We start from the raw sequence: 27,125 nt of genomic DNA, 5'->3' as shown, positions 1-27,125 counted from the left end.
GTGATTAGTCCAAAGTGTGTTATATTGGAAATGAATTCCTAAATATTTATAGTATTTTACTGGTTCCATCTCTTTGCCACCTATTGACCATTTGATTGGTTTCCAAGATTTGGAAAATACAATAATTTTAGATTTGTCATAGTTCAAAAGGAGCTTATTGTAATTAAGGAAAGTGATACAACAGGCCAGCAAGCGTTTTAATCCAATTCTGGAACAAGATAGTAAAACTGTATCATTCGCATATAAAAGTAAGGGAACATGTCTGGCACCGAGTTTAGGACTATGATGATCGATATCTGACAAAAAGAGAGCAAGGTCATTAAGAAAGAGGTTAAACAGAAAAGGGGCCAATACACAGCCTTGTTTAAGCCCTTTGTTTAATGGGATTTTTGACATAAGATTGCCTGATGAAGAGCATTTGACCTGACAAAAGTTAGAAGTATATAATTTTTTATAAGCATGAGAAGTCTTTTATCAATACTTGTTTGTTCAAGTTTAGCCCAAAGCAGGTCCCTATCAATTGAATCAAATGCTCCTTTTAAGTCTAAAAAGGCTACATACAATTTCATCTTTTTCCTAATAGTGTATTTGGAAATTAGATAAGACAAGGTATTACAATGATCAAAAGTAGTTTTGCCTTTACAAAATCCCAGTTGTTCCGGACCAAGAATTTTTTCTCGTGTCATCCATTGTTCAAGTTTACTCAACAGATGTTTAGAATATAGTTTGCCAATGGTAGATAGGAGACTAATCGACCTGTAATTATTTGGAATGGCAGGATCTCCTTTTTTATAAATTGGGACCACTATTGAGTTGAGCCAGGCTTTAGGAATTATGCCTGTTCTGTCAATACTTGTAAAGAGGGATGCGAGCAGAGTAGCCCACCAATCTGAATCTAACTTTTAGGATTTCAGAAGGAATAGCATCAGGGCCTGCTGCTTTACCTAATTTCAATTGCGAAATTAGTTATTTAACTTCATCAGAAGGCACAGAGGGCCACTCTGGAAGATCTACTTGAGATAGTTCGAAAGGTCCAGAAGTGTATAAAGTACTTTGGGAGAACATAGAAAATAAATATTGGTACCAGACATTGGGTGAGATAGCAGACATAGAAGGGGCATCAACGCTATGGGCACCTGATACAATAGACCAGAATTTTTTAGAGTTCTTTAAGATTATGGCCTGGAATAGCTCCTCCCATTGAAGCTTAGCATAGTCATTCTTTTTGTTTATGATAACCTGAGACAACTGATTTTGAAGATCAAAGTACTCTGATGGTAAGGACAAAGCCCCGGGGTCACGGTAGCATCCATAGGTATTGCACAACAGAGTTTTAACGGCTCTACATTCCTTATCAAACCAGGGCTGCAGAGATTTCATGTTTCTTTCCTTTTTTTCATTTTTAGGTCTTGCATTTAATGAACTAAGAATGTTAGATATTAGGGACTCATAGGCTGTTATTAGCACTGAAGGATTAGTTGCATTAGTTAAAACACTTCTAAGATTCGAAAGGGAATGAGAGTTTAAAAGTAACTGAGCTTCTCATTTTGTCTGATTATTCCAGCAGATTTTTGGTAAGAACGTAGAATCCACCAAGTGTAGAGAGGGATTAAGGGAAAGGTCAGGGGAAAACTCTGCATGGAGAGTCAAAATAAGTAGAAGGTGATCACTGATAATGAAGTCACCTATGCAGAAATCTTTTATATAAGATTCTAGTGAGGGAGGGACAGTAATGTAATTAATTGTGCTGCAACCCTTAGAAATGAATGTAAAATCCCCAGAATGAGAAAACCTTTCTAGGCCATTTAGCCAGACCCTATTGTGTTGGATACAGAATTTGGCTAAGCAAATGCCTGCCAAGTTTGAAGAGCTATCTTTAGCTTGCCTCCTATAGGGAAAAAAAGGTGGTAAGGTAGCATCTAAATTGAGGTTAAAGGCCTTAAAAAAGATTTTTTTCATCATTGCCAACTCTTGTATTAAAATCCCCTGCTATTATTATTTCAGTGGAGGGAAATTTGGTTTCCAGTTCATTCATAATTATATTCAGACGTTCCCAATGATGTAAAAGGGCCAATTTATCTAGGGCAGAAGGGATATATATGTTTACCAAAATCACAGAAAGATTCCCATAAACATGCTTGATAGCTTGTTCCATAGCACTTCCAGCCTGTAAGGGGATGCATACAAAATTGTAAAGAAGAGACACAAATGTAGACAAACCCATTTGAAAATGACCTCTTGAGTTGGTTCTAAAGGCTGGTAGCGAATAGGGCTTATAGCCTTCAAGGTAGATCGGACTTTGGGACCAAGTCTCTTGAAGTAAGATGACATCAAAGTTCTTAAGGTAACTAATGAATTCTGCGTCTTTGGTTTTATTCCACCAACCAGCCACGTTCCATGAGATGATCTTAATATCCGATAATAGAGAAGTATTTAGAATTGAGGACAATGAAGAGGATCTCAGTCAGTCATCTTGGAATAATTGGTTTGACGAACAGGAAGAAGTAAAAATCATACCTTTGTTTTCAAGGCCTCTAGAAATGCTTTTGCTAAGTTCACAAAGGCTTGGCCAGATGAGTTTATCCTTAGGATAGATGGAATTATCCATAAACGTGGTGGGCGATGGATGGATCTCAGGAACGACCAGCCTTTCTGAGGGCTGCCTGGTTTCAGGTTGAGAGTAGATGGTTGATGGAGTCTCAGATGGAAGAGTAGGTATCATATTATCAAGATTCGACATTATTAAAGAGGGTGAATGGATATTTGAAAAATGAGGTGGATCTTGTTGTTGATCTAGATCGATCAAAGGCACATCTTGGAGATCTCTCAACTCAGCAGAAGAAGTCTCAGGAGATCTCTTTTGTGGCCCACTCTGCTTTAATAAGAGACTTTCTTTCAACAAGTCTAATCTTTTTAAAATGTCTTATTGATCATAAGTCTGGAGAGATTGGAACTGATCTCTAATGTTATCTTCGTTGCAGAAAAACCTCCATAGGTTCATTAAGAGGGTAAGATTGAGGTAACAAATTGGCTTTGGCAGATGAGATGTTCACATTCAAGATGTCAAAAGTTCTATCTGCAACTGTTAGAGAGTTATTCTGTTGGTCTAGATATTTCTTTCGATGCATCAGGGGTAGAATGATTTCATTCTAGAAGACACGAGTATGGAAGATTCCTTTAGATGAAAGGTATTTTTTAGATCGCAAGCTGAGGAATCTGCGCTGACCTAAATGATAGTACCACCCTCTGAAACTGGGAACTAGCATCAAAGAAATCTACCTCATGAAGATCAATCTGGGTCATTTCCCCTGGGAATAAAGTTCTTAGATGCCTTTTGGATTGTTGCATAGTCTTCCACAAAGGGCACCTCCCCTTGTGATTGCAGATGGTTAAACAGATTTTGTTTGGGGTGAGGATGTTTATAAAGTTGTTCTCGCTCATCAGATAGAGACTTTAATTTGTTACCTACTGTTGACTTTGATACTTGCTTTGGAGAGGCAGTCTTGGGATAGCTGTCCAAAAAGGGGCTTTTTGAGGATTCCAACTTACCCTGTTCCTGGAGTCTCTTTCCAAAGTAAGAGAACTGCTTACTGACATGGTCAATTTTGCTGTGCAGCAATTTCAGTTGGTTATAAATGTGCTCAACTGTTATAGCAACAAGGCTGATCAGATCAGATGGATCATTAGAATTGTTGCACTCAGTGATGCTTAAAGGCCTCAGCACTGCCCCGTCAGGCTTACTACTGTTATTAATTATAGGGTGAAGATCACCGCCTTTTTGTTTAGCTAAAGTGGGTTCATTTAGAGCTAGTTTATTTAAATCATCATTGTGATCAGCCAGAATCTCAAAACGATTTGAGGTTGGAATTTGTACAGAGTAAAAATCTCCAATTCTCTTTTGCTTGGGAGGGGGGAGTAGAGGTTCCTCTTGGTCTCTTCTACGCTTGGACACACCCATGTTAGTCTCAAGATATAATAGCAAATAGTAACTGCTTTAATTCCTTGGCTCAGGATGATAATAAACCATAGGGTTGCATCACAGAATAGAGTCTCTTTCAACCAGGGCAGAAAGTTAGCAGCTTCTCAGGTTACATGCAATTACATGCTATTCCTCTGACAGAACCAGCTGGGAAAAGAGCCAGTAAATTCCTAGCAACCAGCTATTTATAAAACAAAGAGATAAAAGTTGGCCAAGGAGACTTGACTATGTTGCTGTTAAACTGATTCAAACAACTGGCAGCTTGAAAAGACAGAGAAGAGGTAAATGCTATTTAAAAACTAATAAAACAACTTAGCGTTTTTGGAGCTTCAATGGCAGCCGCCTACATTCATCGCCTGGAAACCGGAAGTCTCCATTTTTTCTTTTATAAATAAAACTCATTTTATTTTATTTATTGGCCTAGTCATTGGCTCCATCAAGACATCCATCTATTTAGGACTATCTCGGTAAACATGGATAAGAGATCCCTGCTATACCCCACCTCTCACTAAGCTACGCCTTTAGAAGCTAATTACCCCCCCCCCCAAAAAAAAATAAAGGCAACAATTAATAATTCTGTTGAGGTAACACCTTCTGCCCTAATTCTGTCCTAATTAGGGGAGGGACGATGGCTCAGTGGTAGAGCATCTGCTTGGTAAGTAGAAGGTCCCAGATTCAATCCCCGGCATCTCCAACTAAAAAGGGTCCAGGCAGATAGGCATGGAAAACCTCAGCTTGAGACCCTGGAGAGCCGCTGCCAGTCTGAGTAGGCAATACTGACTTTGATGGACCGAGGGTCTGATTCAGTATAAGGCAGTTTCATATGTTCATATGTTCCTCCCATGATCTGTAACTTACCCACCCAATTGGGTGAGCTGTAACTCAGGGAAATTTATGCTGCAATCAGTGTCATTGTTTTTCATGTTGCCAATAGAGCTCTGCTTAGTTTTGCTAAAAAATACAAGAAAGAATCCTGCAAAATACAAGAAAGGACTGGTGGTTCCTCACAGATTTAATAGCATGTATTTTAGTATCAGCATTCATTGTTATTTATTTTTTATTTATTTATTTTTATTTTGCGAATTTATAGTCTGCCCTTTCCCATGTGGAGTCAGGGCAGATTACAACACAATTGTTATCTACCTTAGTGCCTTTCCACCAGGCCATTCTTGTCTTTTCAACATTCTCTACCCAGAGCTATATGGCTGGTGTTAATGTTAGAGTTACAGTGGAATGCCTAATACCTGATGACCTTTCTCCTTTGTATACAACTGTTTGGCCCAGTGGTTGTGGCATTACTCTTGGGCACTGAAACGGTAAATTTGGTCCTGGTCTCTGCCTTATATTTACTGCCAGTTGGGTGGCCTTGATTTTTGGCCACTATTTCCAGTTCCCTACAACTTGGGCCCATATGTCCCACCTGAAATGTGGATGATGTTGACAAGTGGGCTGAGGGGAGGAGGACATGAAAGATTTTGCTGGGGACACTGTCATATATTTCCCTATGTATTTTGATGTTTGCTGTCCCCCTGTCTGGCAAATAGCAAACTGGTTATGGGCTGGGAATCAGGCACTCAACTCTGGAGTGCCAAGGGTTTAACACACTCCTCTAGAGCTTCTGTTGCTCCAGTCTTGCAACTCTTTTGAGATTTTGCTGTTGCTGGGTCTTTCCTTTCTGTCATCTGGTGCTGTGCTGGGGTCATGGCCACATCACATGGCTGAACCTGTGTATGCCACTCAGGAAAATGTCATCAGGTGCCACTGCCTGATTGTTGCCAGGGACTCCAGTGTTTTCAAAGGGCCATGGGTTGGTTTTTTTCCCCTATGTTCTTCTTGGTTCAATCATAGAGTTTTCAGGACAGGCCAATGCTCTGAACAGGTGGTAACTACAACACAAACTTACATCTTCACCACATACAATTATCACAACAATTCTGGACATAGGTTATCAGGAAGATGTCAATACTTATTGGTCTTTGATCCTATGATACCACTTACTGTATCAAGTTGCAACATTGCTTGCTAGTTAAGGTTCTCTATGGCATCAGAGTAGAGGAAAGCCTATGTTATTAAGACCTATTACACAGATATTGTTTTAATACAACTGTCCCCCACATAATTAAAAATACAAATTAATTGCTTTTTCAACAGGGTTAGTTACAAGAATACATAAAAGATAACCTGCAGTCAAATATGGCCAGAATGTACTAGGGTGTGAGTAACTCTTGCTCAGTGCTCAACAACTGCAGTGCCTCCAACACCACAGAACAAAGGCAATGCAGTACCACACAACCTTTTCATGCTTGTCCCCCTCCAATTTCCATAGAAAATAGCATTAATAAAGCATGTATCAGTTCATTATGGTAAATTTTTCTCAGGCATGATCTCAACAAAATCTGCTTAAGCAAAAATACTCTCCTCCCCCTTGACAGTCATGTAATTTCACACTTACCAAGCAAAGTACATCATACAAATTCAGGTGCGGCTGCTCTACAATGGCCATTAAAATGGCAAATTAAAAAAGTATAATGAGAATGCTTAGCTGAACTGTATTCTTGCCTGCTTTACCTCCTACAGTGTCGTTGACTGACAGGGGCAATAAATGCTAAAGAGACCAAGCTAGGACTTTCTGTTACTTGTTTAGCTTTTTGTCTTTTTATCAAGCTACAGAGAAAACAAAAGCAAACTTATGTGGGGTCAGGAAACAGAATTTTTTAAAAAATCTAATACAGTTCAAAGAAAAAGAGTAAAAAACATGTCTGTAAGAGAGTGGCATAACATAGTGAAATTCATTTATGTCAAAATAACCTGGGATGTAATAAGTTTTAGTACAAGATACTTATGTTTATACAAATTTGCCTTGCCACATGTCTGCATGTAAACAAAAATCTCTAAAACTATGTAAAATAGTAGAACTGGAAGAGACTAAAAGAACTCTAAATTTTCACCCCATAGATCTATATTTGGACTCTAGACCTCAGCATTTAACATTCAGAGACAAGGCTTTTGCAGAATAGTTTCAGAGGATTCAAGCGACTGAACCCTATCCCATGCTACAGGGAAAGGCAAGCATAAGCACACATGCTTCTTTGGAAAAAAAAATTATATCAAGCAGTCTCTGATATTCTGTACTCGGTGTAAAAGATTGTTCACTATCTGTTTTTTCATATGTGCTCTAGCAATTGGTAATTTTGCAGTCATAGCCCCCCCCCCCAGCTGTGTCTCTTGTACCAAGATCTTCTGACCTAGAAAAATTAGACATTTAGATGAAGTCATTGTTCTGATACCAAATTAGAGTATCTCAATAAAGGCATGTATTTCCCTAGACACTTTTAAGAGGATATAGTCTTGCTGCTATGACAGCTCTGAGACACATTAATCAAGGTTCTTATATGTGATACTCTAAAACTCTTCACACTCTTGTAATGAGTAACATTCATGTTTGTGGGAAAAGGAAATTCTTTTTTGTCCATGGTGGAGAAGAAACTTGTGCCACAGAAAGCCTGTTCCAGTGAGGGTCAACCCTGCACTGACACTAAGTGGCACTTCCTTTCAGACAGGAAAAAAAACCCTAGGAGCCAGCCCATGCAATTGGAACAGTGCTGGAACAGCATCACATTCCAGCCTCACCTTGAGACCTCATTCTGCGGCTTGACTATTTTGCTTGGCAGCAGCTTGCAGCTAGTAGAAGGGGGGAGGGGGTTTGCCCACATTGGAGAGGAGATTCATATAGTCGAGAGAGCTTGTTCCAACAACACTTAACATTGCACTGATGCTCAGTGGAACTTTTGCCCCCCTCTGATAGAGAAAGATGGAAGCTTGGAATGGATAAAGTATTTTTTTCCTTAAATGTTAATGGCTTCAACGAGCCTTGCAATAGAAGGGAAATATTTTACAGATTGAGGAAAGAGAAAGCAAGTGTTACATTTATTCAGGATTCTCATATTAAGGTGGATCAAACTAATTCGTTAATGCACCCAAAATTGGGTACTTTATATGCTATTTGTTAATAACAATAAGAGTGAAATTGGAGATACATTTATTAACCCAAATGGAAGGTTTTTGTTCTCAAAAGGAACTTTAGATGGTAACAAGGTGACAACTGGAGATATTTGCCCCTAACAATTCCCAATCCAAATTAATTTCAAGAAATATTGTTATCCTTTGCTATAGGGAATGTAATACTTGGATGAGACTTTAATGCAATCATGTCAAGGTTGTCATGACTGCATTAAAACCTTCTTAGATGCTAGGGCCCTTGACTTACCTGTGGGCCCTGTTTGCAGACCTGCAAGGCTGGCGCAAAAGGAAAGATGATGAGGTGCAGGCTGCTGCTGTAGTGAGTGGTGCACTCTACTGGGGGGGGGCAGGTTGACTATACAACCTCTGGCATGCCCCTTACCCTGTTTAGACAATCAGACCTGGTCTGTTATTTAGAAATGTGAGCATGGTCTGCTCATCTTCCCCTCTCCCCATCAACATTGGTCCACAAAAATGTTGCAGTAGTGGCAAGGTTTATCTCTATCCTTAGGGAGTGTTTAGAGTTTTCAACATAGTAGAATGCTGACATGTTTTAAACCCAGTAATGAGGGATTACATATTTTTTCTCACATGTTTACTGGTCTCACTCCAGGTTGGATATGTTTTTGATGACTAGTAAATTTCCAGGCAAATTGTGTCTTCTAGTACTGAGGTATCTTCTTTAAGTTGACCGTGTTCCAGTCACACTAACATTTTTTCTATATCAGAAGGGTTTGCCATGGTCATATTTTGTTTTTAAATTATTGAACTATAGATCTTTGAAGAAAAAAATGACATGATTTGAAAGAATTCTTTGAACTTAACAATAATTCACTATGTTCCCCATCTGGGAGGCGAGAAAAGTGGTTTTTTAAAGCCTTGGCGCCTCATCTTATCTGAGGAAACAAAGACTGGAAGAAAGGCAAGATTGTATAAACCAAATTAAGATGCTTAAGCAAGAAAATTAAAACGTTCACGCCCAGCTATGCTGAAGATCCTGATTAGAAGAGATGACTTGACAACCTGGATGACTCAAAAATCAAAATATACTGATGCTTTTTGAGTGGTTTGAGAAAATTAATGGTATTTTCTTATTCAATAAAATAACTTTGCTGCTAAGAGGTCAATGTTTGCAACTGCTGGAATAGATTTGTCAGGCAATAATCAATCATATCAAAATGTATATGCACTTTTTCTTTTTAGTGTATTAAGAATATAATTTTGACCATAAATAAATAAAATAAAAATTGGGTGACACCCACATTTATAGGACAACCTTATCTCTCAAAATCTATCTCACCAATGTAGACTTCGCTGAAAGCTTTATTAAGCATGCAGGAAAAGCCATCAATCTATCTCTTGATAATTATCAACATTCACTATTTGACAATTCAGTTAATTCAATCATTTGTAACTGGACAAATCTTCTCTTCTCATTTATATCACTTAGGTGCATCCCTCACTAGTACTCCTCACATCAGAAAATTGGAATTATCCTATCAACTCAGATTCTGATATTTGCAGCAATGAAGGTCTCTGATAAAAAGCTCCCTTAATCACAATATCGAGCCTCGTAATTCTGCACCTGTTTTGGCCAATAGCACTATTTTCTCTGTCTGAACTCAGGTAAATATGGATGCCTTAGAAGGGCTTGTTGTGCCCTCCATTTTTGTAGTTGAGCCTTTCCCCACAATCTGTGACATGAAATCACTGGACTACATATTTGTAAAGGCAGATAGTATAGAATTCTCTTCCCCATTCTGCTTCCCTTCTACACACTGCCATCTCTTAAACCCCATTGCTTTTGACTGGCCAGTCCTACATCCAACTGATCTTTTCTACCATAACTGCCTAGGGACTCCTTCCTATCCCAGAACACCCTTCCCCACTCATCTCTTCTCATCTTCTGGTCCCTTTTTGGTCAACCCCCACACCCACATTTGCTTTCTGGGTTGGTTTCTTTCTGGCATACCCCCATGGGAGGAATACAGTTGGAGTCAGAGTAATGAATTTGGTGCAAAAGTGATGGTGTTATTGAATCACTGTAAGTAACTGCTCCTGTGCTTTTCTCTCTGAATGGTTGAGTCTTGCTGTCTTGTACTGCTATTACTTCACTTTGCTATTCTGTATCTTGGTTAGGTCAATAAAGTTACTTGCAGTTTAAGTATCCATCTCTCCCCCTCTTATCCTCTTCCTTCCAAAGGAATATTAAGCTAAAATCTGAACTGTGTACAAAACCAAAAGATCCCCTGTGACGGGTTCAAGTACTGAACCTGTGAGGGAAGTAACATGTACTTGGTTCACAAATGGCAGACTACTCTGAAAAGGTTCTTTCTCTGATGACCTCAGCTCAGAAGAGACTCAGCTAAAAAGGAGGGCCTCAGCTAAAGATCTAAGTTTTTGAGTCGGTTCATATGGAAATACACATACACATGAAAACACATGAAGCTTATATGTAATCAGACCAGTGCCTTATATGTAATCAGACCAATGGTCCATCAAGGTCAGTATTTTCTACTCAGACTAGCAGTGGCTCTCTTTCACATTATCTTCTGCCTGGATGGAATCTGGTACTTTTTGGCAGCAAACCACAGGTTCTTTTCCTGAGCCATAGCTCCTCCCCAAATGAGGTCATGTGTAAGTTTTATCTTTGTAAATTGCCTCATGAACTTTAACTGAAATGTTTGGAATATAAGATTTTTAATAAAATAAGCTTCATTTGTATTTGCACAAGCAATAATTTGTACATTTACAGGTGGAACAGTTTCCTATGAGTAGGGGTGTGCATTCCTGAACCAGAAAATAGTCCAGAAAATATTCAAGAAAATACCACCCTATTAGTATTTTTCAGGTATATTTAAGCATCCCAATTGTATCCTGGGTTTTTTTGGGGGGGAGAACTGAAAAAAAATTCCCTGAAAATACCCCCTCCCTCCCAGCATTATCCAGGAATTACTGGCAAACTCAACAACGGCTGGACCAGATTACTTTCACCACTCAGCCTCTTTCACACTTTCTTCTGCAGTCCCTTTAAACAAGGAGTGCTTAAAGGGACAGCTCACAAAACAGCCAAGGGGGCTGTCTTCCAACTGGGCTCTTTTAGGTTGTTCAGATGAACAGTTCTCACAGGATCAGCTGCTAGGCAGACTCTGTTGAGTAATCCAGTTTAAACCAGCCTATATGAAGATTGTATTCACTCATTACCTTTTTGTGTTCACTAAACTTTTAAATTAGTTTATAATCAGCGCTGGCTCTACAGCACATGGCACCATAGGCAGGCTCCCCCCCCCAGTCGCACTCCACTTGCCCCCATGCTCCGCTCGCACCCCGCCCCCCCGCTTGCCACCACAATACTGAGCCCTACAACCAGCTTCTTGCAACCGCGTCTGCACGTTTTGTGAACAGATGGATGGAGGAGGCTTTTCTTCCCTCCTTTCCAGAATTGGGAGGAAGTGAAGTCTCCTCCATCCATCTCTTCACAAAACGCACAAACATGGCTGCAAGAAGCTGGTAGTAGGGCTCAGCATTGTTGTGGCAAGCTTTGGGGGAGGGGGCGGTGGCAGCATGGTGCGAGTGGTGGGAGAGCAGTGGAAGGGAGGGGGCTGGTGGCGGCAGGGGGGAAGGGAGGCAAATTTAAATGGTTGCCTTGGGCACTGATGTCACGTTCTCAGGGTGCAGGCAGGCAAGAGTCCAAAGCCAGACCAAGGTCAAAGTCCAGGGAGTCAAGCAGGAGCCAAGTCACCAATGCAGAATCACAAATTGAAATCAGAAGTCAATGTCCAAAAGCCAAAAGGTCAGGGTGCCAAGGAAATCAAGCAGGTCAGGATCAGGAAGGAGCATGGATGCAAGCCAGAGAATAGACTTGTTACTTCCACAAGGTTACCAGGTCCTGGGTGGGAGCTATATGAGAGTCTCAATCAGCCTGCTTCCTGGGTGGGAGTGACTCTGCTAGAACTCAGGGCTGAGGGACCTGAAACATCAACGTACCTCATGTCTTCGCTCTGAAAGTTCTTTCCGGAGCCTGCTTCGAACTCTTGAGATGGAAGGAGGAGAGCTTGGAGGAGATTGATCGTCAACAGATAACACTGGTGCCTGGAGAGTGATTTATGGGCCAGCTGCTGTTTGTTCAGCTGAGGAACTGGCTGGCAGCTCTTCCAGGTCTGTTGACCCTTCCAGCTCCTCCTCGTCAGGACTCATGACAACAGGGAGGGGGGAGCTCAATTTGGCACCTCCCCCCTCCTGGCACCCTAGGCAACCACCTAGTTTGCCTAGTGGATGAGCCAGCCCTGTTTATAATGAACATCTGTGAATGATTTAGACTTTATTTTTTCTTTTAGGCTCCAAAATAACATCTACACTGTCACAAATACGTTTTACAGGATGACAGCACTGCTGATATTTAAATAAAAAAGAATTAGCCTTTTTAAAACATCTGTGTTGAAATATGATAATTCAGACCTGTCAACATTTCTTTCTCCTCATGGAATATTCCTAATTTACTCAGAATGGTTTTAATTCAAATGGATATTGGAAACTGTCTTTTTTAATGCTAATTTTTTTCCTAGTTCTGTCAAACTTTTAATCAGTTAATTATGCTGTATTTGGTTCAAAAGCAAATGAACAGGTGAAGATCAGTAGTGAACGAACTTAGTACACCATCACTTATCAGAGTTCATCAATAGACCTTCTATAATCCATAAACCGTGCTCTTCTGTTTCTGCATATTTGCCTTGGGGTACATCTGCACTTTCCCCTAATTCTACTAGTTTTTGTTTTGAAAGCAAATTATGAAAATACCCAATAACATCCTAATTCAATAGCCTTGATGTGATCCAATCTGTGATGCATGTTCCTTCACCAAGAAACAGTAAGCGAGATACACTGACAAGTGGTTTCCACTTGCTGTGGAATAGTGGTGCGCCAAATCGCAGCTTCGGGGCAACTTGTGCGAAAACGGAGAGAAGTTCAGTAGCAAAAGGGCTCTCTACCCTGGAACAAGCGTAGTGCAAAATCGGTCTGAATAACTATCAATGCCATTGTTCTGTATTAAGATAAGTACAGCAAAGGAAACTGTTGTAACAGTCACATAATGTATAGCAAATTAACACCAATTTAATATATTGTATGCTTGGAACTTCTATTAACATTATTGTTAGTGAGCTTTTCCCTTTGTTCATGCCTTTGAATTTTAAGAGCTGAATATGTATTACAGCATATCTAGTGCTTGTTTTTAAAAAAAGAATAGAAGGTCAATAGATTGAAATGCTGTTCAATTTTAGATAGACACAGGTTGAGCCCTGAGGAGGAAAAGTCAGGATTTGTGTATTTTATTCTGTTTTATATGTTCCTTCTTGCCCCTTTTTATTTTAGTATAAATTAATAAAAATGTTACTTTGATTATAATGCTTTCCAATTTAAGTGTGAGTCTATCAAAAAATTCATATCAGGAAGGCAAAGCAAGTTGCTCCCTCTTCCTGCTGTCCTTCTCACCCCATTGCTGTTTACCAGCTCCACAGAAGTCAACACTGGGGACCATACCATGGAGCAACTACATTCTCTTGCTTAATCTGAGAAACAACTACAGTGGCGGCTGTTCTAGAATTGAGCTTCATGGCCCACAGCAGACCTTTTGCTAAAGCCAGACATTTCACAGCTTGAGCAGAAGTGCTGCACAGCAGGTATCTGGCCTCCATGATGCCTTTAAGGGTGAAAAAGAGGAAAGTTTTCTCCTCCAAATGTTCCAAAAGTCATTAGGAAGCTTTATTAGACTCATTAGACTAAACTCAAGGCAGTGAATTCCATGCAATAATATTGAGGGAAATGAGCTTTCTCATTCTAACAATAACTTCTGATTCAAAAGAAATAATAGAAACCTGCATTGATTTGCTGGGGAAGAAACTGCCTCAGAGAATGTCTATTACCAAAGGTTGCCAACCTCAAGATGGGGAATGAAGTTCTTGAAATACAAATCATATTGAGACTAAAAAGATCACTTACTTTGGAGGAAATGGCAGCTTCAGAGATAGTGCTATGGCATCACATCCACATTGAAACTTCTTCCCCTCCCCAATTTTTGCCCTTCTCAGAGACAGCCTCCAAAGTGGCAGGAACTTCTCAGGCAATATTTGATAATTCTAGTGCCACAACCATATATCCCTCCCTATACACCCCATGACTAGTATCAAAGGCCAAACAATACACTTGGCTTTTGAGTCACAGAATTCCAGCATCACTTGCAGATTAGCCTTTGGCTACAAGTCAATGGCATTGTTCTGAAAGACAAACATAGTTGTGGCATTGCAATAAATACATAAGGAAATCTAGCATGCATTTCTTATATTTATCTGGCAACTGGACTCATATCATTAGTGACTGGTGGCAATTTCTTCTGTCTACTGCCTGCCTTATGTCATTTGTTGAATAGCCAGGTAAAGCATATGAGCATAGGATGTAAAACAGGGGAATAAAAACTTGCGTCTTTTAATAAAAGAGGTTTTCTTTCTCGGTAAGGAATCTTGATTTAAAGTGATATTGTTGCAAGAAAATAAATGGCCTTGGCATTTACCAGCATCACAATGTTATTATTATTAAGAGTATTAAATAATGTTAGAGTTGTTGGGTTTTTATGCTACATAGTTGTTCAAAGAAATTTTTATAATACACAAAGGAATTTATTATACAGGTTTAGTCACTAATCTTGCAGTTTGTTTATATTCACTATTTTTGTCCATAATAAGAAGAAAACAGAGCTTGGAAAATTTGATTCAATGGTCACTTATATTATATTGTAGACTCATTTGCTCCAAGTGTCTACAGCTCTATAAATGGCAATTAAATGTTCCCCACTCCTGGGTTTGAAAGATGCAAACATCCCGCGTAACCACAATTCTGCTTCTTATCGGGTGACTGCTCTCCTTGTAATGAAGTTGTCATAACAATACGTTTTTAATATCTCTGATTCATAGGCCAATAATGTGCTGGAGCTTTTGCTCATGGTATTTTAAAACACTATTTTATTTTAATTTTTCAACCATAGCAAAAAATGCATCTGAGACCAGAGGAACGTTATACTAGTGCTATCCAGACATGGATGCTAAAAAGATTTCTGTTACGAACTGTGTATAAAGGAGAATTCCACCACATTCAACTCCCATTACTTTCATACCAGGGTGAGACACAATGCACCTGGTATCTACCTATGCAGTTATAAACATACAAAATGTCTCTTAGAGTCTGTATCTGGTGGTAACTTTTTCTAAAATGAATGAAAATGTATTGGAGCATAGGGGGAGAAACACATTGTCTTCTATTTTTAATGGGTAATTTTTATATTCTTGATTGTTTTTAATGGCTATATATTGTGTTACTATATTCTTTGATTGTGAGCCATCTTGAACAGGTCACTAGAGAGGAGGCATATAACTTTAAAAATAAATGAATAATTAAACAATTCAATAGCCTGCAAATCTATTTCTGATACACAAACGAGGGAGAAATAAAGCAATATTCATTAAAACAATAGATCCGGGTTGGGATATTTGACAGGTATTTCCCATCTAGCATACAGCAAGCCCTTTGCCTCCCCCCTTCCCACCTTTATTCCTAGTAATACTTATCAGATGCCCTAGTTATGTCCCTAAAGAATGCATATCTGAACAATCCTGAGGAAATGGGAGCTGGTTTAAATGGTAGTACAATCATTCATATGGTAGAGTATGGGCTTGATGTCAGGAATGCAATTATATGCTATTGAGTGAAGGAAATTACATGATTGTAATTGACTTAGAACATCTAGGGTGGAAACTAACTATGAAGGACTTAAGTGGTACTCAGAATCTTATATAAAAGATATCAAATGCTTGGGAATAATATCTAGACTGTTATAAAATTCAGCATATGTGAAGGCAAACTGACCAGAAAGCCAACATGATCATGTTTAATTTCAAAGAGAAAACTTCTCAAAAGTGTTTGTGTATAGGACAGAAGGTTACTTAAAAGAAAAGAGATACGAAAATGCTGAATCTGATAAACCTATAATATCAATAAATTATAATATATAGGTATCTATAAACTCTATAATAAAAAATAACAGATGGCATAGAGAATTCCAAGAGAATGTTTGCAAGGTTAATGAGTGCTAATAGAGGGCAAGGAATCTAACTTTGAAAAGGAATAGTGTTTAAAGAAGAAAAATTAAAAAAAAATGCTGCTGAAGGAATGCAAGTTGAAGATGGAAAAATAATCAGGAGAGCATCTTACAGATTTTTTTTGAAAAACCAAACAATTAAGTAATTAAGTACATAAAAGGAAGGAAACCAACTAGAAGATGGATGGATAATTAGAAAGGGGTTAGAAAGAATTTCAGGGAAAAGATGTAGGAAGTTAAAAGTATTATTTAAGAAGAAATGAGGGGCAAATATATTTTCCCCAAGAAATGCATCTGAAGAACTAAGTAACCAATGACAAAAGATGCTAATTAACAAATTAGAAAATAGAAAATTATGGTATGAACAGACATAAAATTACAGATCTTACAAGAAAAATCAGGTTCCTTAATAGAGAAGTTGAGGGTTTAACATCATGTTTAAATAGAGAAGTTGAGGGTTTAACATCATGTTTAAATATGGAACTGTAATGGACATTAAATGGTTAATGCTTTAACCTGGTTTGAGAACCTTGAGTGACAGGGGATTCAAATGGAATTCTACAGTTAGAGTGGCAGTTAGGTGTGGCAGTTAAGAAGGAGAGTTCAGTGTGAAGGAGAGTTAAGCAGAGTAAGAAAATCAAGAAGCATCCTGAGTTAGGGAAGTAGGACAAATGGCTCTCCCTGAGAGAAATAGCTCCTAGTAAAGGGAGTGATCCTATTCAGTCCGAGGAAAATGGCTCCCAGAAAAGGGGGTGATGTCTATCAAGTGGTTAAGATTGTATATTAGAATGTGTGTGAATGTTCCTGCCTTTATCTACTTATGTATCCTTGAAACAAAAAAGCTTATGCTTACACTGATTTGGATTCACTGATGCAAATAATTAAGCTAAAATTACTACACATATATAGAAGAAGTCTTGCCTAGTCATCTTAATCTAATTGTTTGAGGGTATCCAGAAAATGACAATCTAGCAAACATTTATTTCGCAAACAGTCTGTGACAAAATCTCTCACCAAAGACTGACAAGTAAACAGTAGCCATGGAACAAGAAGTGAGCCCTCAATAATGTCTCAAAAGGAAGAGATAACAGTGTTAACAATATTTATTTATTTACTTTAAATTTGTATGCCGCCCATGCTACGTATGGACTCTGGGCGGCTCACAGTCATAATACAACAATAACAATCATAAAATCAACACATATAAGCAATTTATAATTTTAAACTTAAAAATGGTGCTATAATAGAATTAGCAGTAGAGTCAGGGCTGGCGTACCCATTAGGTGAACTAGGCGGTTGCCTAGGACGCTGGGAGGGTGGGATGCCGAATTGGGCTCCCTCCTAGTGCCCCAGGCAAGCGCCTAGATCGCCTGCATCCTCCGCCCGTCCACCCGCTGCTGCTGCCCCTCCTTTCCCTTCTCTTACAGTCCCTTTGCTTCCCCCCCCCCCCCGCGTGATCATAATTTGCCGCACCTGGGCTGTACCGGCTGCAACGTGGCGTGCAACTTATCTTTTGGAGAACGTGCTGGAGGATGCTTGACTCCCCTTCCCTTTCAGTTCTACAAAGGAGGGGGGGAGAAGTCTCCAGTGCATTCTCCGAAAGATAAGATTTATGCTGTGTCATGCTATGATTGTGTGGGTGGGAGGCAAAGGGACGGGAAAGGAAGGGAAAGGAGGTACGGGGGTGGCAATGGTGTGCTCTGAATGCACGGGGGGGGGGAGGCGATGGGAAGGGAAGGGAAGGAGGGGGCAGGTGGGCGCCACAGTGCGGCACCCTCGGGATTTGTGTGATGGAGCGCAGAACTGCAGGAAAGGTGGTGGCAGAGGGGCAGTGGCAATGGGGTGCCTTTTTGGGGCACCATGCGCCTTGGGCCAGCGCTGAGTAGAGTTTGCATTGGGATCAATAGTACTATTTGTGTTTTCCATAAATGTTCTGGAATGAAATGAGAACAATGAAAGAACCAAGTCTGAGGATGACACTCCCCCATCATATGATCTGGCAGCCTTTGACCTGGTGTGACTGCTGCTGCATGGAGGCAGTACAGCTTGCTGACAATCTCTGGCTTGAACTGCCAGCATTGACCTGCTGTGGATCACCTGCTGCTGGCACTGGGCAGCTACAGTTCATTGAGGGAACCATGAATGCCAACATGTACTGTAACATACTGAAGCAGAGCATGATCTCTTCCCTTTGGGGACTGGGCTGCAGGGCAGTATTCCAACATGATAACGACCCCAATCACACCTCCATAACAACCACTGTCTTTATAAAGAAGCTTAGGGTAAAGGTGATGGACTGGCCAAGCATGTCTCCAGACCTAAACCCTATTGAGTATCTGTGGGGCATCCTGAAATGGAAGGTGGAGGTGCACAAGGTCTCTAACATCCATCAGCTACATGATGTCGTCATGGAGGAGTGGAAGAGGACTACAGTGGCAACCTGTGAAGCTCTGGTGAACTCTATGCCCAAGAGGGTTAAGGCAGTGCAGGAAAATAATGGTGACCACACAAAATATTGACACTTTGGGCCCCATTTGGACATTATCACTTAGGGGTGTACTCACTTTTGTTGCCAGCAGTTTGGACATTAATGGCTGTGTGTTGTGTAATTTTGAGGACACAGCACATTTACACTGTTATACAAGCTGTAGACTCACTACTTTACATTGTAGCCAAGTTTCATTTCTTCAGTGTTGTCACATGAAAAGATATACTTAAATATTTACAAAATGTGAGTGGGTGTACTCACTTCTGTGACATACTGTGTACATATACGACTGGTGCTTGCATAGGGGACTACGTTTGCCTTTATATATATATATATATAAAGGCAAAGGTAGTCCCCTATGTAAGCACCAGTCGTTTCGGACTCTGGGGTGACGTTGCTTTCCCAACATTTTCATGGCAGACTTTTTACGGGCTGCTTTGCCATTGCCTTTCCCAGTCATCTACACTTTCCTCCCAGCAAGCTGGGTACTCATTTTACCGACCTGGAATGGAAGGCTGAGTCAACCTCGAGCCGGCTACCTGAAACTCAGCTTCTGCCAAGATCGAACTCAGTTCGTGAGCAGAGCTTAGGATTGCAGTACTGCAGCTTTAACAGTCTGCGCCACTGGGCTATATACATTTACTATTTACACAATGCATTAATATGAAATTGTGGCTACAAGTAGTACAAGTATACAAGATCTATCAATGTCGTTATAAGCCAGATGAGCAATTTAAACTTTTATGCTTTGTAGAACAAAGTTTGAATTCAGTGGAACCTTTAAGACCAACAAAGTTTTATTCAAGATATGAGCATTCATGTGCACACACATTATCTGAAGAAGTGTGCAAGTACATGAAAACTGTTACCTTGAATAAAACTTTGTTGGTCTTAGGTTCCACTTGGCTCAAACTTTGTTCTACTGGTTCAGACCAACATGGCTGCTCACCTGGATCTAGTCTTGGAGAAGTGTCTCTCTAATACTAATTGCTGGGCTACTGAAAGTAACACCCATTGAAATAAATGAGATTTGTATTTATTTATTTATTTTGTACCCTGCCCTCCCTGCAAAAGGCAGGCTCTGGGTGGCTCACAGATTAGGGGTCAAGAAACCAGATTTGCTTGACCCGTTATGACAAAAACAGCAATACAAACATAAAAATGTAAGAATAATTACTAAAAACATCAACAGGTGCTAGCACAATAGTTTCAGACAGCAGTTAAAATTCTAATGATGGTAAATAGCTAATTGGTCGATATTAGGTGTTCTAAGAAGGACCCAGGGTCACCATAGCATGGTGAGATAGATCATAAGTAGTATTTATGGGCCTGTTCTGTTGCTATAGGAGGTACCTTTATGAGAAGTCATGGCGGAAGAGTGCCGTTTTGCAGGCCCTGTGGAACTGTGGAAGCTCTCGCAGGGCCCTGACTTCCTCTGGCAACTCACTTCACCAGCCAAGGGCAGCAACGGAAAGGGCCCTGGTTCTAGTTGATTTAAGCCTAACTTCTCTGATGCCGGGAACTGTCAACAGGTTTTGAGACCCAGACCAAAGTGCTCGCTGGGGCATATACAGGAAAAGGCAGTCCCTAAGGAACCTGGCCATATAGGGCTTTAAAGGTAATTACCAGCACCTTGAAGCAAATCTGGTACATTATTGGTAGCCAGTGCAGCACTTTCAGTACAGGCTGAATGTGTTCCCATAAAGGAATTCCCATTAACAGCCTGGCTGCAGCATTCTGCAGTAGCTGGAGTCGCCGGATTTGGGACAAGGACAGCCCCATGTAGAGGACATTACAGTAATCCAGTCTCGGGGTGGATCACAGTTGCCAAGTCGTTGCGTTTGACCAACTGCCTTACCATCCACAGATGGTATAAAGTTGACTTGGCAGTGGCAGCTACTTGGGCCTCCATTGTTAGAGAGGAATCCATATTTTTATGAGATTATGTTTAGGACTAAGGCCAGACTAAAAGTGATACAACCTGCATAACTGCTTCCCAAAAGGAAAAAGGTAACCAAACCTTAGCTCCACCACATCCTTAGAAATGTCTTGTACAAATTACCCATGCACTGATATTGTGACATTTTATAATTCCTTGCCTTCACCTATGGAACCAATTATGGAACAAGGCTGGGAAACAAAAAGTATCACAATGGAAGGATAACTTAGTTCAACCAGATATTACTGAGGGTGAGGCATGAGCTGGAAACATGATTAATGTTTGGGGCACAAGTTGCATGTTTTGCTTAACATTGAGTTGTAACAGCTTTAAATTAAAAGTTTCATTCTGATTTGTTCACTTACAAAATATCTGCACATAACTGGCCATAATTTTATGCTGTACTTGCCAAAAGTACCCTGTGAAATCAGTCAGACATCTTAGGGAGCAACTGGAAAATGTTGCAATGCAGCTACAATACAGAGAGTCCCTATGAATACCCATGGCAATGCTGATAAAATCAGCCACACATCACAGTGAGCCAGCTAGAAAAGTGTAAAGAGCCTTTCTCTATGCAATTGTAGCTTGCAGGCAGAAGATAAGCAGTATGGAAGAATTTTTGGCACCTTGAGGATGCTCTTCTATTGTGTCCAGAGAAAAAGGTATTTGTGAAGATTGGTACCAGACAAGAGACCAGTCAATCAAGTTCTCTTTGAGGCCCAGCAGTATGAAAGAAGCATAAAAGAATGTTGAACCATTTGCCTGTGCTTTCAAAAAAGCAACCTAAAAGTATCAGGACCAGAATCTGCCCAGTATTTATCTTCTATATGATGTGAAGACACGTAGACTACATCACAAGTAGCAGATCATACTCTTTGGATGTTGCTGCTGTGTTTTGCAACCCTCTGAAAAGAGGACAAGAAACTATACCTTCTCCATGACAGCAACATGAAAGAGAACTGCACTCTACAAAGAAATATATCACTCAACTCAGAAGAGATACTGAAGAACTTTCCTGTGTGTTATATAGGAATCAGAAACAGAAAATGAGATTTCTGGATCTTTTTGCTGCATTCCTTCATGGGTCTAAATCTTTCTTCAAATTTTCCTCTTCTGACACATCTTCTTTTCTGGTTCCCACTTTCCAGGTTCTCTGTGTTATCACTGGATTCCTTCCAATTTGTATAGCTTCAAGATACAATCTATCAGTGGTCATCTTTAGATACATCTTTTTTTTTTAGCAGGAATGCACAGGAGTGCAGTTCCAGATGGCTTGGCAGCAGGGGGTATAGCTTGATGTGCAAATGAGTTCCTGCTGGGCTGTTTCTACAAATAAAGCCCTGTGTACAGCATACATGGTTTAATGTCTGAATAGCAGTTACCTTATCACCTCTGAACAATCATTCCTACACATGGATTTTCATGGCAGAGAATTTGCCTGAGACAAACTGAATGTATGCTAGAATGAGAAACCAGTTGCTAGATAAAACACACACGGGTCAGTTCTTTAACGCTCAGTGCACATTTTCAATGTTCATAGTGCAGAAGATGTCTTTTAAAGACTGTGGTGTCTTTTATGATCTGTTCCCAGGACTTCATTTCTTATGTCTTTAAATAGTATAAACACAGATAAGCTGTAAAAATGCAAATAAAACCCGTAAGCAAACATTCCTGGGCTAAACGGACCAATGGTCCCACAGTGCAGGGCATCTTCATGTGTCCTATTAGGTGGGAATGCTACTAAGGTCTTGGAATAACCATAGAGTCACATGCTTTTAAAATGTTTACTGATGCCAGAAGTTTAGCATAAGTGATGATAGAAAACTGTTGTGCTGCATCAAACTAATTGTTTGATACTATACTGTATAGTAACAGGCTTTTGCCCTAAGATAAAAGAAGAAAAGAGATGAAAGGAGTAAGAAGAAGGGTTAGACACTTCAAGCAATTTATCTGAAACTATAGCCCAAGGCTCCTTCCCAATTCTTTTCAAGTTGTAATAAAAATTACATAAAATATTTAAAATGTGAACAGGCAATTTGACTTACTGTTTCCTGGATGCCAGCGCACTGCATTTAAATGTGCATTACAGTAATGGAAGAGAAATTCATGCTCAGATCGGACAGTGTTGCCTTGAAGCAAGGGCATCAGATCATGTCCATCAATAATTCTAAATTAAAAAAAAGTTTTAAAATGAGAAGCAGAATACCATATGTTCCCTAGTGAAAAGAAACTTTAATTATGCGTTTCCATTTCTAACAAATGACATTGCCCAATCAACACTGCATTCTTACAACCCTGCCACTTTGCAGCAAATTTAAGTTTGTTCTTCAGTATGTAGCCAGCCTCACTCTGAAAACAAACAAACAGTTAATTGGAGGATTGTGCCAGGGGAGAATACATTTTGGGGAGGGATAGCATTTCCTTTTTGCCACTCCAGGAATTTCCCCATCAATGGTCTTTACTATAAAAATAGGGAAATCCCTAGAGTGGCACAGAGAAAGAGATGTCACTTTCAGGTGGAGGGTTCCTGTACACGATATCACTTCTGAGTGACGTTCTAGGAATTATCTGTGTGGAGCTTGGAGGAAATTCCTATAGCATAACAATCAGTATGATCCTCCACTACTTTTCTCCTGTCATTAAAATTAATGAGAATGAGGGCCTAAGGGTGGAAGACTGCAAATGGCAACCCTAGTATGTACACATGACTGGACCACTTTGTCTTGAAGGTCTGAGTACCTCGGCCTTTTCCTGCTTAGAATCATAGATTTGGAAGAGACCTCTAGGGTGCTTAGGTGACAAACAGATTTATGCTTGCCCTCATTCATTTCATTTCATTTTATTTGATTTATATCCCGCACTACCCCACCAAGGCGGGCTAAGGGCGGCTCACAGCATAATAATTCTAACAATAAGGTTTAAAAATTAAAATACAATAATAATTTACATAATTAAAAACAACCAGTGAGGCAAGAGACACTGTCGCTTGTTTCAGCCAGAAAAATTAGCTGTAGCTGAACATGCACTTCAAGAAGGAGACCACGTCATCCACTTTGAAAGAACTGAAGTCCTTTCTACGGCCTCTCATTATCATACCCGCCTGAACAGAGAAGCTATTAAGATTTACAAACACCAGCACAACTTTAACAGAAAGGAAGAAGGCATTTCCATCCACCAATCTTGGTATCCAGCTCTGCAAAACACCCTACAGACTATAAATTGCAGAAATTCACAGAACAACCAGTACATTCCACAGAACAATCAGCACAGTCAACAACCATCTTCCTTATCTTCACACCCCTTCCAACCCTCCCAGCAATTAACACAGAACAATGGTCACATTCAACAGCCAGTTTCCTTATCACTACCCTTCCAGGAAGCCCCACCAAACAATGGGCACATCCACAAACCTATTGCCCTTTCACCACACCCCCTCCAGCCTAGAAATAATGGCTCTCCAGCAGCCCTGGCCTCACTCAATGCACAGCAGCCAAGAAGGTCAGAGCGCCTGCTCCGGCTGCAACGCCACTGAGGATGTTCTCCGCAGCCGAGAATGAAACGTCTGGAAGAAAAACTTTCTCCAGTACAACATGGCACTTGAGCCCGAAAGATTCTACAAACCCTAATGAACCTATTGTACTTTCCAAGTCAAACAATTTCAGAAAACTAGATGTTATCTTGCCCTGAGAATTTCTCTGTTGTAGAAATGGGCCTCCAAGTACAAACATACTCCATTGCAAGTCACTTCTTAACACACGCATCCATTTAAATAAGTACTTTTCTTAACAGATTATATGGGATTCATGATCAGGAAATAATCAGCTGTTTCCCTTTGTTGTACTTAGGGCACAACCAGAGACTTGTTCTGGTGGGGTAGATGCTAGGGTCCATTTAATTTTATTCTGGTCCTACAATTGGTATTACTTATTTTGCCTATTGTGATAAATCTTGTGCAAGCATATCTCTTGATGAGTACAAAGACTTTCCAAGGAACTATGTTTCTTATAAATGAATTGGCACCAATCAAAATGACAGGCCCAGAGAAGGCATAACAAAGTTACTGTTTGGACTGGGTGTCCCAAAGCAATGATGGATCTAATATTTCAAAACCTATGCTTCTCCTGTTGTTCTTATGAATACTTGATAAATCATCAGCTGTATTCGAATGTTTCTTGACTGTATGTCTGCTGAAATGCCTGTCTGGTCTGTCAGCAGATGCTCTGTCATTCTCTTTTGGTTGTGCAAAATTAGAAGAGACCTTGGATTTTTTGCAATGAAAATGATATCCTAGAAAAAATGTGAGTGACGCATCTGATTTGGAACTTCAGCGGACACTTTAAGCATCTTTGGAGTCTTGGTGTAGAAAGTATTCCAGTTAGAGGGCAGGAAGAAGAGGGACTGTAAGTACATTGATTATTTGATTTGAATATCAGTTCAGCACATGCCTCAGAGAAATTGCATTAGGAATAGATTAATAATAACTGGGTTTATGATTTTACACACCTTAGCATACTTCTCATTAGCAGTTGTGGAAATAATTTACTTTTAAACAACAGACAATCGTCAAAACATTTGCTTTAACATTCTAATAACTGTAGATTAATAAGCATTAATACAGTGGTGGCAAATCCAGTGGAAATTAAATTCCTGTTATGAAGCACAAAGACTCATGAAGTAGGGAATTTTGGTTTTGTACTAAAGCAGTCATTTTTTACAGCCTTTTTAAGCAATAGTTTTAAAAGAAATCCCCAAAATATCTAAAATGGGATACCATCCTTCATTCCACTTCCTTTGTCTAGTCACATATGTGTCATACTTGTTTCACGGATGCCTAGTGGAGGTCATTAGTTAAAAAAGATCTCCCCAATTTCAGTCAAAGCTGCTCTGGAAAAAAAGCTGCTAGGTATTCAGACAATTTTTGTAAGTTAAAGAAGGAGTAGTTCAGTCAAGGTATGGGGGTTTGTGGATGATTGTGTTGCTAGGGAAAGAAACAAATGAATGGGAATGACTGTGTTTGCACAGGACAGAGTGGAGAGAGACAAGAGAATGGTAACAATTATTGCTGGTGGCAGAACAGTCATACAAATGGATAGATGAGGACATGTGTATTTTGACTACATCTGTTGATACACTTTATAAAATTGAGATGTTTATTTAGTGATGTGTTCTATATGGCTCTGGACCTTTTTGCCAATGATTGTGTGGGAGTCCATCTTTGATGACCTTCCTGAGTGATATGTTCTACATAAATACTCTCTGCCATTTATTTGTTTAAATACTTATGTATTTTTCTCTTTTCTTCTGCAAACAGCAAGGCTTTCTTTCTGGAAACTCTCAAGAGGGAAATGAAGGAGAAACACATGGCTGCCCCTCGCGAACTTTTAAACTTTTGAGAATTTTGTTTCCGCTAAGAGCTTTTGGAACTCTCTTCTGCTGCCCTGAGGGGGAAAAGCTCTGGGAAACTCCTATCTAATTTTTCAGGTTATAAAATCTGACCCTCAGTCTGGTAAATGTTTGCTATTTTAATATGCTGCATATATGTGTGCCATTTACACAGTAAGCTTTTAGTTCTTACTAAGTGTTTGTCAGGGGTCCTTTTGTAGAAAAACAGGTGTGGAACTCATTAGCACAATACATTAGCATATGCTGCCCCCCCCCACAGCCAAAAGCAGCCCAGTGCAAGAAAGGCGATACCCTCCCCCCCCCCCCCGGGCAAGCAAGGCATGCTTGGGCTGACTAGAGATCCAGCCAGCCCAAGTGGGCCTTGCTTGCCTGGGGCTCTCCTGGCCCTCCCCCATCCCCCACCCCCAGTCAAAAGGCCAGCAAGCCACCTGCTGCCCAAAATCACAAAAGAAGTGGAGAAAGGGTGGTGTGGGCTTCTCGAGGGGTTAATGAGAGCTGCTGGGGGTGTGGCAAAGTTCCTGGTGGATGGCTTGCTGGCTGCCAGCTCTCCTAATCCAGTTATTGTTATGCAGCTGCACCTCTTATTCAATGGACAAGGTAGGTGGGAAGGAAGAAGGGGAACCCTCAGAAAGGTTCAGGAGCTGTGCTCCTGTGAGCTTCTGCTGAATCTTAGGCCTGGTGTTTGTGACACAGTTGGAGGTTGGATTGTGTCAGGCAGACCTCTGGTGGTCTGATACTGTGTATGGATGTGTGAGTGCTAAGTGCCATCAAGTTGCTTGATTTATGGTGAACCTATGAATTAATGACCTCCCAATAGTCTTATCATTACCAGAGTTACTCAGGTATTGCAAACTGAGGGCAGTGCCTTTCTTGATTAAGTCAATCCATTTTACATTGGGTCTCCCTCTTTTCCTTCTGCCTTCAACTCTTTCTAGCATCGTAGTCAAAGTTCATGATATGCATAAAATTCTTCTCCAACACCACATTTCAAACTAATCAACTTTCTTCTTGTCAGCTTTCTTCATTATCCAATTTTCACACCCATGCATAGTAATAGGGAATACTATAATATGAAGTATCTTGCTCTTGGCCACTAGCAACACATCCTTGTTCTTAAGCGGGGCTTTTTTTGAGCAGGAACACAGAGGAA

At 40.1% G+C, this 27,125-nt stretch overlaps 1 protein-coding gene across 2 annotated transcripts in view; it reads right to left on the bottom strand.

Annotated features, from left to right (window-relative positions):
* Nucleotides 1–27,125, bottom strand: part of STS (steroid sulfatase) — a 167,242-nt gene that overhangs the window by 9,838 nt on the left and 130,279 nt on the right. For both annotated transcript variants that reach the window (XM_060233925.1, XM_060233924.1), the window contains exon 9: nucleotides 22,618–22,739. In XM_060233925.1, the coding sequence (XP_060089908.1) occupies nucleotides 22,618–22,739 (122 nt within the window). The remainder of the gene's footprint in view (nucleotides 1–22,617; nucleotides 22,740–27,125) is intronic.

Source organism: Heteronotia binoei, chromosome 3, assembly GCF_032191835.1.
Source record: "Heteronotia binoei isolate CCM8104 ecotype False Entrance Well chromosome 3, APGP_CSIRO_Hbin_v1, whole genome shotgun sequence".
Classification (NCBI taxonomy): domain Eukaryota; kingdom Metazoa; phylum Chordata; class Lepidosauria; order Squamata; family Gekkonidae; genus Heteronotia; species Heteronotia binoei.
Note: the sequence above shows the minus strand (reverse complement) of the source record. Positions and strands in the feature narration are given on the sequence as shown.